The 17,884-nt window shown below is 40.7% G+C and overlaps 1 protein-coding gene across 21 annotated transcripts in view; it reads left to right on the top strand.

The window, feature by feature from the left end:
* The window catches only part of LOC122559424 (calcium voltage-gated channel subunit alpha1 C), a 1,175,809-nt gene that overhangs the window by 411,673 nt on the left and 746,252 nt on the right, over positions 1–17,884 (top strand). For 20 of the 21 annotated variants that reach the window (XR_015760447.1, XM_087997307.1, XM_087997306.1 and 17 more), the window contains exon 6: positions 14,022–14,174. Coding sequence is in view for 20 of the 21 variants with exons in the window: in XM_087997307.1 (XP_087853433.1) it covers positions 14,022–14,174 (153 nt within the window). In the remaining variant the exon portion in view is untranslated. Of the gene's footprint in view, positions 1–14,021; positions 14,175–17,884 lie in introns of those variants that run through there. The other variant, XM_087997312.1, reaches the window with a different exon arrangement.

Genomic DNA, 17,884 nt, shown 5'->3' with positions numbered 1-17,884 from the left:
GGTAAAGTCCTAGGGAGTATTGCTGAACAAAGAGACCTTGGAGTGCAGGTTCATAGCTCCTTGAAAGTGGAGTCGCAGGTAGATAGGATAGTGAAGGCGGTGTTTGGTATGCTTTCCATTATTGGTCAGAGTATTGAGTACAGGAGTTGGGAGGTCATGTTGGGACTGTACAGGACATTGGTTAGGCCACTGTTGGAATATTGCGTGCAGTTCTGGTCTCCTTCCTATCGGAAAGATGTTGTGAAACTTGAAAATGTTCAGAAAAGATTTACAAGGATGTTGCCAGGGTTGGAGGATCTGACCTACAGGGAGAGGCTGAACAGGCTGAGGCTGTTTTCCCTGGAGTGTCGGAGGCTGAGGGGTGACCTTATAGAGGTTACAAAATTATGAGGAGCATGGATAGGATAAATAGGCAAAGTCTTTTCCCTGTAGTGGGGGAGTCCAGAACTAGAGGGCATAGGATTAGGGTGAGAGGGGAAAGATTAAAGAGACCTAAGGGGCAAGCTGCCAGAGGATGTGGTGGAGGCTGGTACAATTGCAACATTTAAGAGCCATTTGGATGGATATATGAATAGGAAGGGTTTGGAAGGATATGGGCCGGGTGCTGGCAGGAGGGACTAGATTGGGTTGGGATATCTGGTCAGCATGGACAAGTTGGACCGAAGGGTCTGTTTCCATGCTGTACATCTCTATGACTCTATGTCCCCTCCAAAAATAGGAATGGTACTGCTAAAGCTAGAGCCCATGGCTGTCCAGAAAATTACGGGGAAGATTAAACAAAAAGAAAATTTATGGTAGTCACAAAAAACTCAACACTGCAGACAGCCTAGAGGAGTATAGAAAGTACAGGGATTAAATAAAGAAAGGAATAAAGAAATCAAAGAGAAAAAATATTAGCAAGCAAGATAAAGGAAAACCCAAATATGTTTTACTAGTATATAAACAGCAAAAGGGTAGTGTGAAGATGCAGAGTATATGTGAAGAATTTTTAATTTTTTTTGTCCCGAATTCACACACTAAATGGATGATATAGATGTAGTAACCCAAGAGGAGCAGTGTGAAATATTGAACAAAATAATCATAACGAGAGAGGAAGTGTTAAAGGAGTTGGAATCTTTGAAAGTGAATAAGTCGCTCGCGTGAGATGGATGTTTCCTAGGATGTTGCAGGAGGTCAGGGAGGAAATAGCAGATGATCTGAGGATCCTTTTACATTCTTCACTGGACAGAGGTCAGGTATCAGAGGACTCACGGAATGCAAATGTAGTATTGTTTAAGAAAGCTACAAAGGAAATGCCAATCAATTATGGGCCAGTTAGTCCTCCTTCAGTGGAAGGTAAATTGTTAGGATCAATGCTGAGAGATCGGATGAACTGTCACTTAGAAAGGCATGGACTATGAGGGATAGTCCGCATGGCTTTGTTAAGGCAAGGTCAGGCCTTACAATTTGATTGAATTGTTTGAGGATGTGACAAGGTCGATCAGTGAGGATAATGCAGTGGATATTATCTACATAGATTTTATTAAGGCTTTGACAAAATCCCACTGGGCAGACTGGTCAAAAAGGTAAAAGCCCATGGGACAGGGTAATATGTCGAATTGGATCCAAAGTTGGCTTAGTAATAGGAAACAAAGAGTAATGGTCAATAGCTGTCCTTGCAAATGGAAAGCTGTTTCAAGTGGTGTTCTTCAGGGCTTGGTGTTAGGACCCCTGTAGTTTGTATTATACATTAATGATTTGGACTTGAACATAAGGGGCACAATTTTGAAATTTGCATGCAATACAAAAATTAACCATGTGTTGGATAGTCTAGAGGATTAACTGTAAGCTCCAACATGATGTAGAAGGGTTGGTGGAGTGGGCAGGAAAGTGGCAGATGGAGTTCAACTCTGATAAGTGTGAGGTGATGCATATAGGGAGGTCAAACAGTGAAAGGGAATGCACAATAAATGGAAATATACTGAGAAGGCTGGATGAAGTGAGAGATTTTGGTATGCAAATGCTTGTTCCCTAAAGATAGAAGTACAGTTAGACAAGGTTTGAAAAAAGATAGATGGCAGGGGTGTAGAATACAAAAGTAGGGATATAGTGATGAAACTGTAAAAGATATTGTTGAGACTACAACTGGAGTATTGTGTGCAGTTCTGGTTACCACATTACAGGAAGGACATAATCTTGAGAGATTGCAGTGAAGATTTAATAACATCTTGCCAAGGCTGGAGAATTGTAGCTGAGGAGTGATTGGTGAGGTTGGAACAGAGAAGGCTGAGGGGTGACATGATTGAGGTGTACAAAATTGTGAGGGATAGAGATGCATATACAGGAGGAACCTGTTTCCCTTGTAGAAAGTTCAAAAACAAGGGGTCATAAATAATTAAAGTGGCACAAAGATTAGAGGGGATGTGAGGAAAAACTCATAAATCATGAGAAGCATGGATAGGATAAATAGACAAAATCTTTTCCCTAGGGTGGGGGAGTCCAGAATTAGAGGGCATAGGTTTAGGGTGAAAGGGGAAAGATATAAAAGAGGGTGGTATGGGTGTGGAATGAGCTGCCAGAGGAACTGGTGGAGGCTAGCATAATTGCAACATATAAAAGGCATCTGGATGGGTATATGAATAGGAAAGGTTTGGAGGGATATGGGCCAGGTGCTGGCAGGTGGCACTAGATTGGGGTTGGGATATCTGGTGGGTATGGACGAGTTGAACCAAAGGGTCTGTTTCCATTCTGTACATCTCTGACTGTATGACTCTGAGGGTGGTGAGTGTCTGGAATTTGCTGCCTGAGTTGGTAGAGGAGACAGAGACCTTAAACCCATTTTAAAAAGTACCTGGATTTGTACCTTAAATGCTGTAAGCTGCAGGGCTATGGGCCAGATGGTTTAGAAAGGGCATCTGCGGGCCTTTGTGTCAGTTATGGATAACATAGGCCAAATAGCCCTTTCTTTGCTTTATCATTTCTATGTATGTGTGCCAAAGATATTACCAACCCTTGGATCAATGTATTACTTGCCTTCAAGCAGAAAAATAGTTGTTCCTCACCAGTGCTAGGGTGTGAAAACATAAGCCCTAGTGCTTCCCCTGTATCCGGGCCCTTCCTTGTCCATCCATACCCCCATCGCCCAACATTTAATATTTACTCACTCCTTCCTATCTTTCAAGTACCCAGAACTGACAACCTGTCATTATTATCATCATTTGGGAATGATTTTTTCAAATAATTAGACACAATCCAGTTGCCACATTATACAACCTTTGAATTTGGCCCTATTCAACATCCAGACAGCAACAACATCCAAAGGGCATGAAGCTCTCAAAAAAACAGTGCAACAATAATCCCATGTATAAATCTGAATGTCTTGAACTAATAATGATTATATCCTATTCTCATGTGATTCCTGGTTTCACTTCCAAGTTTAAAAATGGAATGAAAACCTTCCAGTAAATTAGCACTAAACAGATTGCCTGCCATGCTATATCTGTCCACACAAGTTGGTTTTGGTATCGCAAAAAATACACATTGTATCTAAATAATTTCTCATTTTAAATTGAAACTAATCATACTAAAACCTAGTCCAGATATTGGCAACAGTGCGCTTTCTTTTCTCCTCTTGAGATTTTCTTATGCATCCATTTTTAATTTTCAAGGTCTCCTTTTTGGATTCCAGGAAGTCCTTTCTTTTGCTGATTAATCTTATAAGGCGATGCATTCATATAGTAACTTTACCTAGTTATTTGTATTGACACGTAGTATTCTGACTCTCATTGTAGCTGAATTATTGAATAGAATTCAATTCAATAATCATTATTCCGTCATCAACTTAAAACCACAAACAAAAGAAAAGGATTCATTTCCTATACATGACAGTATTTTGATTGGCACAAGAAAACATTCTTTTCAAATTAACTAACACGCTTCTATGTACAGGAGGTCATGATCCTTAACACACCTACCAGATTGGCAAGGTCAAGCTCATATGTTTCCATCATATAGACTAAAGTATGGTCGATATTGTTATCGAGGCAGTTGCTACTATTTTTACTGTATCTCCAATCTTAGATTTTAGTCTCACATTTAATAATTATCACATCATTCCATCCACAGCATTTTGCCCACACAGTAACTCTTGAATCTAAGCTGAAACCAGAGATACCACATTCAGTTGCAAGTAATTCATTACCCAAGTTTTCCTGGCTCCCAAATAACTGAATGTTCCTTTGCTGACAGGTTAAAAACTTTTCTCCCTTTTTAGCTTCCCCACCACCCCCAAACTTGCAACCATCCTCTGTCTTCCTTCCCTCCTTGCAATCTCAATTTCTTTGTTTCCTGTCTCACCTTGACGCCTTTCTCCTTTTCCTACCGCCTTGCAGACACTTATCTTGCCCACTTCTTGTCGCCATCCTGACTTCCCTTTGCAGACTCTTTGTTTTGTCACATACTCCTTACAGCCTTCCCTTCTCTCCCCAGTCCCTTTATGCCTCCTTGTCTCTTCCCACTCGTTCTTGCAGCCCCTCTTTTTAACAACTCCTTGCAACTTTCCAGGCCTCCTTTGACATCCTATTCTCCCCATTACCTGGCTTGCAGCTGTCTTCTCTCTCTCCCGGTCCCTTTTACAGCAGCCTTCACCCCTCCCAAACCCTCTTGCTCCTTCCTTCTCTTCCTTTGCCCCCTTTTGCAGGCCTCTTCTCTTCACCCACCCTGACAACTCCAGTAGCATCCTTTCCCTGACTCCTGCTCAAAGCACACTCTGATACATCACCCCACCATCCCTAGAAGAACAGCCACCACAATACCCCCTCTCCCCTCGAACAAAACCGAGCAAAGGTACCATCCTGGCCTCGATAAGGGGCAGCAATCTCCCAGTCCCAGCTGTGCACCTCAGCCTTGACAAAAGATAGCCCTTTCCTGGCCCTGGCTTTGGGTAAAGTGCTCCCAGTTCCTGACCCCAGTAGATGACTGTGGTTCATCTGACTACTCTCTCACTGCTGCCATTTACTTTCCTAACTGCTTGCTGTTTCTCCAATCACAGGTTGTTTCTCTCCCATGTTTGTTGTTGATTGCTGTTGTTTGTTGTTCAACTTTTTGTTGCTTTTGGAGAATGGTGGACCTCTGGTTCTGATGGCCATTCAGTTGCTTGTCCTTTTGGTAAAATCAGATCTGCCTCATCAACTGCTGTGAAGGAAAGGTTTTTCCATTTGCAAATTTATATCGGTGGTCATAGTGATAGATCTTGCACCCCTTGAACCTTTCTTCTTATGCAACTTCAGGGTCACCTGACAAGTCCTGTCTGGAAGCCTCACTAGCTTCCAATCATAGGCCTTGCTTTTCTAATCAGTGAAATGCTAGGTGCATTATTATTGCCTGCAAAGTTTTTAATCTCTTCAGCTGATGATAGACCATTTCAGAACTTCTGCACTTGTCAATAGCTTTCTTCAGGAGGATACTTCTTTTCCCTTAAAATATGTACTCTCACAAAAGAATCTTTCGTACCAAAGGTGTTCTCATCTCTGTTAAGGTCATCTTTCAATTTCAAGATTCAGCTAGATATCTCAGTACAATTACATACTGACCAATCTTTTCCCTGTCTTCCTGAGATCCGATGTTAAACTTATGCCATTCATAAATAGTATTTTTAGAAACTTCAAAAATGGTTATTTAAGGCCTTCAAAGTCTCATAAGTCGAGCATTTATAGCATTCCTTCCCCATAACTCCTAGCACAGTTGTTTCTCCTAATTGTTCAAGTTTCTTGTCCAACTCTGTGGCAATTTATAATTTTGTCACTGAGACCTGAAGATTTGTCAATTTGCCCATTTGTCTGTTGAAGCAGATTCTGGTAAGTTTGACAACATAATGACTTGACCAGGTGTAATTGTCTTGTAAAAAGTTTCAAACTAAATTTTCAATTATTCTCTGCTATTTTTGTATCTGATCCTCTCTTACAGCTATCAGTCCCACATTCACATTGCTGATACATAGGCTAGATTTTCATTTCTCTATCCATTTTGAAATGGCTAGGGAAGGACGCAGTTCCAAAATTCCTGACCCAATTCCCATCATGTGGGACTTTTATGGCATAGGAGCAGGTTAGTGAGCACACATACAGTGATGCTACACTTGCCTAATCCATTGTGCAGATGAGCATTTTTAACATCTTCCTGATTCCATGGAGACTGGTTCATTTTGATCATAGAATTTCTACAGTGTGGAAGCAAGCCATTCAGCCCATCAAATCCGCACTGCCTCTCCAAACAGGACCCCAAACAGACTCACCCTCCACCCTATCCCTGTAGCCCTGCATTTCACATGGCTAATCTGCCTAGTCTGCACATTCCTGGACTGAATGGGCAATTTAGCATGGCCAATCCACCTAATCTGCACATCTTTTTACTGCAGGAGGAAACTGGAACACCCAGAGAAAACCCATGCATACATGAGAATGTGCAAACTCCACACAGGCAGTCACCCAAGGCTGTAGTTGAACCCAGGTGCCTGGCACTGTGACGCAGCAGTGTTAGCTACTCAACAACCGTGCTGCCCATTTTGTTATGAAGCATAGTTCAGAGCATATTAGAGGGGCCATAAACCTTGGAAAAACCTGTTGTGGAGTCAGAAACATTTAGAAGGGTAAATTCAAAAGAATTTGCCAAACTCAAACATCATAAATAGATCCTGTATGATAAATATTTTAAAATGCAGATATTGATTATCTACCCTTAAGCGTTAGGAGAACATTTCTCACTGTTGTGAAAGTGTTAAGATGAAAATACATTCTTTCTCCAGGAGGTAAAGTCTTCTTCTGTATTCAAAGGTATTGAGAAATTAATATTAATATGTCATCTGGTCCACATGCTGTGCATTTTAGTAATTTAAAGTCCAGGCAACTCTTGAATCTGTGATTTCTTTGATTGAAAGTCTGTTTGCTGAGCCATTCAAAAAAATTGTGCAAATAACTATCTGTTTAAGCTTCAAAGACTCCATTATGTTGAACTCTGGAGAGTTGGGCAATAAAGTTGTGCAATGGCATTGCATTATGAATATAAAATCAGGGATGTACTTCTGAGGCTCTGGTCAGATGATATTTGGAATATTGTGTGCAGTTTTGTGTTCATATCTCAGGAAGGATGTACTGCCCCGGACCGTGTTCAGAGGAGGTTCTCGAGAATGGTCCGAGGAATGCAAAGCTTAACATACGAGGAATGTTTGACCATTCTGGGTTTATACTAAATGGAGTTTAGATGGGCTGAATGGCCTAATTTCTGTTCCTATGTCTTATGATCTTATGAACCTTTCTTTTAGTTCCAATCTCAACTGATCAATTAAGCTCCATTTGGTTTGTTTACACAGCTGAGGTAAACCAAGGCTTTGTTTGATTTGCAGTTGTATGAGCATTTAATGGAATTAAAGTATTTTGAAGAAGTTTTTGAATGCTGTTTATTTTGACAGATTTAAAAGTAGCCAGTTTTTTTTTAAGCAGAGTTTACATGTTTATGTTTGTTCGATAGTTTTACAAGATTCTAAGAGCTTTTTTTAAAAAGTGGATCTTTAATGGATGATTGGATTTGTGTTTATTCATGAATATTCCAGAAATTCACTATCATTATTGCAGGTCGCATTTCAGTTTATAATGGAAACTAAATGAGTGGGTGTGCAAGGGCAGCGGGGTAAGTGGTGGGATGTGGGGACCATAAGAGAGGTATGTAAGATATGAAAGGGCAAGGGATGAGTTATGGGTTTGAGACACCATGAGGGTGAGAATTTACAGAAGACATGTACAGAACTGGGTCAGTTTCCAAGCAAACTGAGGTAAACTTTCCAATTTACCTATGATATCCATACAGCTTTATTCTCATCAGGCTTCCTCGGGGGGGGGGGGGGGGGGGAGGGAGATGGCCAAGTGGTACTATTACTGGACTGTTAATCTAGGAACCCAGGTAATGTCCTAGGACCCAGGTTCAAATAGCAAGCCATTCAGTTGTACTAATTGCTATAAAGTCTCAAAAAAGTAAAACCAGATGGATCACCTGGCGTTGACCTTGGCACCAGAAAAGCCAGGACAGAAACAGCCCTGTTGATGCTGCGAAGTCCTCCTGACTAGCATCTGGGGACTCATGGCAAAATTGGGAGAGCTGTCTCACAAACTAGGAGAAAGTGAGGACTGCAGATGCTGGAGATCAGAGCTGAAAATGTGTTGCTGGAAAAGCGCAGCAGGTCAGGCAGCATTCAAGGAGCAGGAGAATCAATATTTCGGGCATGAGCCCTTCTTCAGGAATGAGGAAAGTGTACCAAGCAGGCTAAGATAAAAGGTAGGGAGGAGGGACTTGGGGGAGGGGCGTTGGAAATGCGATAGGTGGAAGGAGGTTAAGGTGAGGGTGATAGACCGGAGTGGGGGTGGGGTCGGAGAGGTCAGGAAGAAGATTGCAGATTAGGAAGGTGGTGCTGAGTTCGAGAGTTGGGACTGAGACACGGTGGGGAGAGGGGAAATGAGGAAACTGGAGAAATCGGAGTTCATCCCTTGTGGTTGGAGGGTTCCTAGATGGAAGATGAGGCGCTCTTCCTCCAGCTGTCGTGTTGCTATGGTCTGGCGATGGAGGAGTCCAAGGACCTGCATATCCTTGGTGGAGTTGGGTTGGTTGGTCCGGGTGTCCCAGAGGTGTTCTCTCAAACGTTCCGCAAGTAGGCGGCCTGTCTCCCCAATATAGAGGAGGCCACATCGGGTGCAGCGGATGCAGTAACTGATGTGTGTGGAGGTGCAGGTAAATTTGTGGAAGATCTGGCGATGGAGGAGTCCAAGGACATGCATGTCCTTGGTGGAGTGGGTCTGGCGATGGAGGAGTCCAAGGAGTCCACCACTTTTGGCATTTCCCTGTATACATATGAACAAGAAACAAGAATAGGCCACTTAGTTTTTGTATTCAATAAGATCATGGCCAATCTGATTTTAAATTCAACTCTACATATTGACATTCTTGCCTACCTCTATGATTTTTTAATCACCTTCGTAATTTAAAATATACCTGTCTCTATCTTAAAATTATTTAAGTATTCCACACCTATCTTTTGAGAAACAAAATTCCAAAGACTCTCCTTTTCCCACTGTCCTCACCTATCTAAGTCCTCTGCAGCCTCCCTGCCTCCTAAACATTACCTGTCCCTCTACCTAGCTTTACGTCATTTGCAAATTTGGCAACAATACCCTCCATTCCTTTAAACAGATTGTTAACGTACAATGTAAATAATTGTGGTCACAACACTCATCTCTGTGGAACTCTACTAATACCATCCTCAAAAGGATCTCTTTATCTTCTATCCATCCCAAATCTTGCTCCTAACAATGAGGTTTTATCTTATTTAGCAGCCTTCTTTATGGCTCTTTCTAAAAGGCCTTTTGGAAAGCCAAATAGATCGTGTCCACTGACTCTCCTTTGTCTAGTTTGCTTGTTGCCGCCTCAAAGAATTCTAGATTTACCAGGCGTGACATCCTCTTGATAAGCCATTTTGACTCAGCCATTTTAACATGGTGAAAGTGAGTACTGCAGATGTGGAGATTAGAGTTGAGAGTGTGGTGCTGGAAAAGCACAGCAGGTCAGGTAGCATCCGAGGAGCAGGAAAATCGACGTTTTGGGTAAAAGCCCTTCATTAGGAATGAGGCTGGGAGCCTTGGAGTGGAGAGATAAATGGGAGGGCAGTGGGAAAGGTTGCTCAGAGTGCAATAGGTGGATGGAGGTGGGGGGAAAGGTGATAGGTTGGAGTGGATAGGTGGGAAGGAAGATGGACAGATGGGATGGGTCATGAGAATGGTGCTGAGCTGGAAGATTGGAACTGGGGGAAGGTGGGGGAGGGGAAATGAGGAAATTGGTGAAGTCAATTGATGCCATGGGGTTGAAGGATCCTGAGGCGGAAAATGAGGCATTCTTCCTCCAGGCGTCGGGTGGTAAGGGAGTGGCAATGGAGGAGGCCCAGGACTGAATGTCCTTGGTAGAGTGGGAGGGGGAATTAAAGTGTTTGGCCACGTGGCAGTGGGGTTAATTGGTGCAGGTGTCCTGGGGGTGTTTTCTGAAGCGCTCTGCAAGTGGGCGTCCTGTCTCCCCAATGTAAAGGGACAACGGTGTCGTAAATGACATGTGGAAGTGCAGGTGAAACTTTGGATGTGGGACCTTGGTTGGAGGTGATGGGGAAGGTGTGGGCACAGGTTTTGCAATTCCTGCAATGGCAGGGGAAGATGCTGGGAGGGGAAGGTGAGTTGTTAGGGGGCGTGGACCTGACGAGGTAGTCGCGGAGGGAATGGTCTTGATGGAAAGTGGATAGGGGTGAGGAGGGAAATATATCTCTGGTGGTGGGGTCCATTTGTATGTGGTGGAAATGGTGGAGGATGATGCGATGTACACGGAGGTTGGTGGAGTAGAAGTCCTTGTTGCAGTTGGAAGGGTGGGGTTTGAGGGCGGTGGTGCAGAATGTGGATGAGCTGCGTTGGAGGGCATCATCAACCATATGGGAGGGGAAATTATGGTCTTTAAAGAAGGAAGCCATCTGGTGTGTTTTGTGGTGGTATTTTAACATAGTTTAACATGTACATTCCAGTACTTAGCAAGCTCATTCTTAATAATGGACTGTAAAGTCTTAGCAACGACTGAGGTCAGGCTAATCAGTCTGTAATTTCCCATCTCCTGCCTCCCTCCTTTCTTAAACACGGGTATTGCATTAGCCATTAGCCAGTCTTTTGGGATTTTTCCTAGCTCCAGTGATTCCTGAAAGATCACCATCACTGCCTCCACAATTTTTTCATCCATCTCCTTCAGAACCCGGCAGTGTAGTCTATCCAGTCCAGGTGATTTATCCATTTTCAGATTCTTAAGCTTCCCTAGCACTTTCTCTTTAGTGATGACCAGTCAACTCATTTCTGCAGCCTGACTCTCTTGAAGTTCTGAAATGCTATTGATGTCTTCTACTGAGAGAACTGATGCAAACTACCTCTTCAGTTCTTCTCCTATTACTTTGTAATCCATTACTACTTCTCCAGCCTCATTTTCCAGTGGTTCAATGTTCACTCTTGCTTCTCTCTTACCTTTTATATATCTATAAAAAATTTTGGAATCTTCTTTTATATTTCTAGCTAGCATACTCTCTCATTTTATCTTAGAACATAGAACATAGAAGAATACAGCGCAGTACAGGCCCTTCGGCCCTCGATGTTGCGCCGATCCAAGCCCACCTAACCTACACTAGCCCACTATCCTCCATATGCCTATCCAATGCCCATAATGAGAGAGTCAGGCACCACTGCTACTGGCAGGGCATTCCATGAACTCACGACTCGCTGAGTAAAGAACCTACCCCTAACATCTATCCTATACCTACCCCCCCTTAATTTAAAGCTATGCCCCCTTCACCACCTATATTGCTTTATTATTTTGACCTCTGCTGGTTTATAAAGGCTTCCCACTCTTCTGGCTTCCTACTAATCTTCACCACATATATGTTTCTCCTTTTGCTTTTGTGCTGACCCTGATTATCCTTGTCAGCCTTGGTTGACTCATCCTTCTCTTCGTATATTTCTTCTAACTTTGGATGAATTTCTGCTGTGCCTCCCAAATTACCCCAAAATCTTCTCCCATTGCTGCTTCACCATCTTCTCTACTTGGCTCCCCTTCCAATCAACTCTGACCAGCTCCTCCCTCAATCCTTTGTAATTACCTTGACTCAGTTGTGATACCATTGCATCTGATTCCAGCTTCTTCCACTCAAAGTGCAGGGTGAATTCTCTCACATTATGGTCTTTGCCCCAACAGCTTCCTCTGTCTTACACACTGTAGTTGTAGCATTTTCAGTGCATATTTATGATTCATGAGTTTAGAAGAGTTATTTATTTGGCAATTATAGTGGATGGCCACTTTGAAAGTTGGAGTATATGATGTCATTGATATCATTGGCTGGTTCGGAGGGAAAAATGATAGTGTAACCTTTGCTGCGTGCAGAGTGAATACCTTAATAATGCTCATACGCTGTTAAACACTTCAAACTTCGGAACCTTGTGAGTTGTAGGCTCAGCTTTGTAATCAAGGTCCTCCACTCGCAATCCTCCATGTCCTTTTCTTTCTTGCACTCCTTGTTAAATCCATCAGTACTGAGCTTTAAGACATTTTCCATCTTTGTCTTACATTTATATCTTTATCTCTTAAAGTTAACCCTTAATTCCTAGTCCTACAGCTTAATCATACTAATCATCATGATGCACTGTTCTCCCATTGAAGCCAAAGTAGTGGCCCTCAGTGACACCCGTTCCCACAGTAACCCCATCCTTCAATGCACTGTCTCCTACCCTTATATATTGAGATCCCTCATTCACACGTACTGTCCCCTTTGCACCCCAGCATGCTGCCTCCAATCCCCATTTCACAACTACAACAATGATCCTGATAATCCCTCTTGGTTTTCGTTGAACTGGCCCCAAAAATTGACTGTTCCATCCTTCTGACCATCTTGGACAGATAGCCCTGACTGATGACCAACCAGATCCCAAATTGATCTCTGAGCAGCTTCCTGACTGAAGTAGTATGACCTTCTGGACTGGTTCACTGAATCTGCAGGACTAACCATGCCCACTCCCTGGACTGTAGTGATATGTGTCCTTGATCCTGATCACCTCAAGTTGTCAAATGACCCTGTCCAAGCCCCTAAACTGACCATTCCAAATATGTTTGATGAATCTGACTTTTATTCTTCCAGTTAAAGATCTAATTTCTGGCAATCTCGTCCTACTGTATTTTCCCAAGTGCCTACATTGTCCAGGATCCTTATTGTTTCTTAATATACTTCATTAAAGACCAATTTTCACGAGTGCTACTTATGTGAAAACTACACATTTTGAAATTAGGTAATTGAGATTTAAGGTGATATGTTACTAAAAATGCTGATTTTTTTTTTTACTTTTATTGTTCTGACATTTCTGTTTTCTATCTGTAAGCTGTACAGTGAAGTTTTGATTCAATTGGCTCCTTTCTGTAATGGGTTCAGGACTCATGTAGTACTAATGTCTTTATTTTCATGGGATTAGAATACTATTATTGTTAGTTTTATTATATTATCCTAATAGTCCTAACATTTTTGGGTGATGTGGGACATTGGTATTCAGACATTTGAGGTATGACTTTAGGTGACACTCAGTTTGCTGGTGCAGGAGAATTACAAAGAATTTCCACATATTTTGTACAAATTATCAGTTGTACTCTTGTAATACTCTAATCTGTTCTCAGAGAATCAAGCCATAAGTTTATAAATAGATTTTAAAATTGAACATAAGAATAACTTTTTATTTTGAGATTTTAAAATAAGTCAAAATAATTATTTAATTTGAAAACATTGTTTCTGATATCACTACAGCTCCACACTCCCCACCCTATCCCAATGCTTGAAAGTCCATCCAAATTCTTGCAGGTTATATGAGTAAACTCTGAAAGGGACTCTCAAGAACGTTACCTGGTGTGATTTGTTTGAAGGCATTTTATATACATAAGAGAAGAAATCGTGCAGAGAAACCATTGCCTGTTTTTTTCATTTGATGACAGGACGCAAATCAGTGCGTGTAATTTTAAAAAACAATTAACATACCTAGTTTCACCTGAAACCCAACTGCCATTTCCCTTCATGCTGACCAGGTCAAGGTGTTTTTAGGGGTTTTACTATTTCCTAAGGTTTTTTTAAGCATTGTTATTACTCTAAATATTAATTTTAATCCAAAATCACAAACTAAACTTATCTTTGCTGTAATCACAGTACACTATTTTGAATAAGTCTGATTAAATAAACATTACATAACTCATTCCTCTTGTACCTACATCAGGAAGTGTGAATATTAAGATACCTTACATTATCAGTTTGGAATTGTCAAGTATAAAATTAATTAATTTGAATATCCAAACATAAACCTTGTAGGAATTATTCAATATTCACCATTAATATTGACATTTCAACCACCTAAAAATTGCCATGTTTTCTAAAATATAACCTTTTATTTGTTTTGCAGGCCTCCAGGTGGTGTTAAATTCAATCATCAAGGCCATGGTCCCATTGCTACACATTGCTTTGTTGGTGCTGTTTGTAATTATCATCTATGCCATTATAGGATTAGAACTCTTTATGGGCAAAATGCACAAAACCTGCTTATTTAATGAAACAGGTAAGAGCAAAAGTAATATCCTATTACTTAAGAAAAATCACCCGTTTTGATTGTATATTCTGGTAATAAATAGGCTTTTTACTTTTCATTTTTTTTTGCAATTATGTCTTTGTTCATTTTAAGTATAATTACATGTTTGGCTCAATGGCATCACTGTTGCAACGGAGCTAGAAGATTAGTGGTTCAAGTTTCACTCCAGGAGGTGAGCACACAATTTGGAGTGACATTTCAATCCAGTTCTGAGGGATTGTCTTTATTTTCAGATCCTGTGCAAATAAATATAGAAAATGCTGTGGCATTTTTGAAAGAAGACGAAGAGAGCCAAGTTGATGCCCAGGTGTCCATATAATTCTCAGCCAGAACCACTAAAAACAGATAAATTAGTTTGTTTTTCCTGTTAGTGAAGCTTATAGAATTTTGCAGTCTACATTAGTATTTGCTTTACATATCAATAATAAGAACTCTTCAAAATGTCATTTCTTAGTTGTGAATTGTTCTGGAACATCCGAATGATGCAAAAACTTTTTAAATGCAATGTTTTTTTCGCATTCTATCAATATACGAGGATTTTGTGCTACATTTTCATTAATAATATGGTATTGCAAACTAATTAAAAACAATGCTTAGCTACTGGATGAAATAAAGATGTGGAGAACAAGTTATTTTAAATATGATGTTTTAAAGCATGGTTTATGCCTCAATGAAAAAGGAACCCAAGATGATAGATAGTCAAAATGCTAATGAAATAGCTTTGTAGTAATTTCCTGCCTTGTATACTAAACTGTAGCTTATTTCATTAATGGACAAATGCCTCATGCTCACAGTATTTGAAATGACAGATGTTCAGCGACATGCCTGGCAAGCTAACCTTTCCTGGCTGCAAAGAAAAATGCAGTGAAAGGCAGGCCTTTCCTATACAGGTTGTTGTAAGACATTGGTTGGAATTTAATGGAGCCAGCTGGATGATTGGCAGGCCATAAATTTGTGGGAGCAACTATGCAACCCATTCCAATCATAGCTCTTTGATTTCTTACTTAACCAACTCTTTCCCATTTTGCAGGTGTAAACAGTTATTTCCAGTTCTGGTGAATGAAAGTTATTTTCAGTTTTGACAGCTTGAAAGCTTCTACCTGAACTCTCACAGCTTGGAGACTTTACAAACTATAACCCTTCTGCTAGGAAGTTGCTGTTCTTCTGCAGTGAAATCCTAATTTTTCTGAACTGAACCTGATTCTGGACTGAACTTAAAGTTGTTGCCTTGTCTGTTTTCTCTCTATGCTGTAAAAGTTCAACTTTGTAAACACTTAATAAGTCATCACTTCAGATGTCTTGCTTGGCATTTAAGTTGCATACTTTCTTGAGAATTATGTCTTTAAGTCACTATTGCAAATGACTTTCTGACCTCTTAAAAAAGTGCACAATCTTACAAGCCTCATTAGCTTCTAAAAAGGCACCAACAGATTGGAAATGCTAACATCTTTATTCAAGGAAAAAAAGGAAGTTAAAGAACAGTTAACTTTACATCTGTCATGGAGAAGATGCTAGGATCCATCAGGAAGGAGATTATGCCAAAATACTTGGAAAATTGCATTGTGATCAGGCAGAACCAGCATAGTTTTGTGAAAGGGAAATTGTCTTTAATTAAGTTCTTAGAGTTTTTTGACAAAGTATCATTAATGGTGGATAGAGTGGAATCAGCAGATGTGGAATACCTGTGGATTTTCAAAATGAATTTAAGTACAGTATATTTTGAAAAATTCATTCAAGGAATGGAGGTTGCTGAGCCAGCATTTATGGTCATTCTTAATTGCCTTAGAGAAGGCAGTAGTGATCTGCTTTATTGAACAGCTACAGTCCATGTTGTGTAGCTGTTAGGGAGGAAGTTACAAGATTCTGAACCAGTGACAGTGAAGGAAAAATTATTTATTTCCAAGCCAGGGTGGTAGTTGAACAGGTACTGCAGATGGTGGTGATCTCTCCATCTGCTGTTCCCATCCTTCTAAATGTAGTGGTCATGGGTTTGGAAACTGCTGTCTAAGGAAGCTAGGTAAATTTTTACAGTGCATCACAAAGATGGTACACATTACTGCTGCCGTACATTGATGGTAGAGGGAGTGAATATTTGTGGAAACAGGCTGCTTTGTCAGGATAGTTTTTCAAGTATCTTAAGTATTATAAAACCATAAGACAGGATCAGAAGCAAGGCTTCTGATTGAGTCCACTCTGTCATTTAATCATGGCTGATGGGCATTTCAACTCCACTTACCTGCACTCTCATAGCCCTTAATTTCCTGTGAGAACAAGAATTTATCAATCTCTGGAGCAGCACTCATCCAGGCAAGATGAGAGTATTCCATCTCCTGACTTGTGCCTTGTGGGTAATGGGTGAGCTTTGGGAAGTCAGGAGGTGTGATATTCATGACAGGGTTCGTAGCCTCTGACCTACTGTTGTAGCCAGGTATCTGTATGGCTAGTTAATCTCCACTTTGTTCAATAGTAAACTCCAGGATGTTGACAGTGGGGGATTTCAGCAATGGTAATACCACTAATTGTCAAGGGGTGACTGTGAGAATCTCTCTTGTTGGAAATAATTATTGCCTTAACGAGTTTTGAGAAGATTTGTAACTCAGATTGAGGTTCTGGATGTAGCTTAGCTCGTTGAGCTGGAAGGTTCATTTCCAGACATTTCATCACCTATTAGTAACATCTTCAGTGGGCCTCCGGGCGAAGCACTGCTGATAATTCTTGCTTTCTATGCATATGTTTGGGTTTCTATGACTCTATGTTTACTAACTGCTGAAATGTGGAACCCTCTCTGCTGCCTTCTCTATTTTGGTGAGTTATAAATAAAATTAATTCATAGGGTTGACATGTTGCTTATTTGGACCTCAGGTCTTTCCTTTCCCTTTGGGTTTTAGAATTATTTCTTACATTATCTCTGAATGTAGTCCCTGTTCGTTCGACAGAGTTGGAGAAGACAATTTTTCAAAGGAAGGAAACGGGAAAAAGGACAAAGAGATTGATGAGCTAACTTCTTTAAGTCTCTTCTTTTCATTTGCTCCACTCCCTTCACAGAATCTGTGTTAAACTATAACCTGACCAACCAGAAGCTTGTTGCAATTCTAAGCTCAACTGAACATGTAACAAATGCTGCCACTTTATCTGTACTCAGTTTTACAAAAAGTAACATTGTTTCACATATACCAATTTCACTCATTTTCCCAAAGCTGGAAACAACTCCTTGTACTTTCTCTTTTTGAAAGCAGGGTCCATTTTTCTCATTTTCAGTCTATAGTCCAGAAAATGTTGTTGCTTGCATTTTGAGAAATTATATACTGAAGACATTGAGTCATATTTTCTAGTGTTAATTTTCAGGCAGTTTGAGCAATTTGAAAGACTGTTTCATGTGCATTCATATTCAAATACAGAGTGAGTTTCTGTGGTGCACAAAAAATTGGGACTTGTGGCGCAGTCGTAGTGTCATTACCCCTGAGCTAGGAGACTCAGGTTCAAGTCCCACTTACTCCATAAGTGTACAATGCTATCTCTGAATGGGTTGATTGGAAAAGTAGAACTTGAAGATATTTTGGGGCACAATGATAGATTTCAAACCTAACAAACCTAACTAGATGTTTTTCTTACCATAATAGGAAGCGGTGAGTTTTGATGTAGCATTGCTTGTAAAACCCTTACTGATGTATTCGGAAGTT

This window comes from Chiloscyllium plagiosum, unplaced genomic scaffold, assembly GCF_037043375.1.
Source record: "Chiloscyllium plagiosum isolate Xiang-an unplaced genomic scaffold, Cpla_swu_hap1 HiC_scaffold_19, whole genome shotgun sequence".
In the NCBI taxonomy this organism is placed as follows: Eukaryota; Metazoa; Chordata; class Chondrichthyes; order Orectolobiformes; family Hemiscylliidae; genus Chiloscyllium; species Chiloscyllium plagiosum.
Note: the sequence above shows the minus strand (reverse complement) of the source record. Positions and strands in the feature narration are given on the sequence as shown.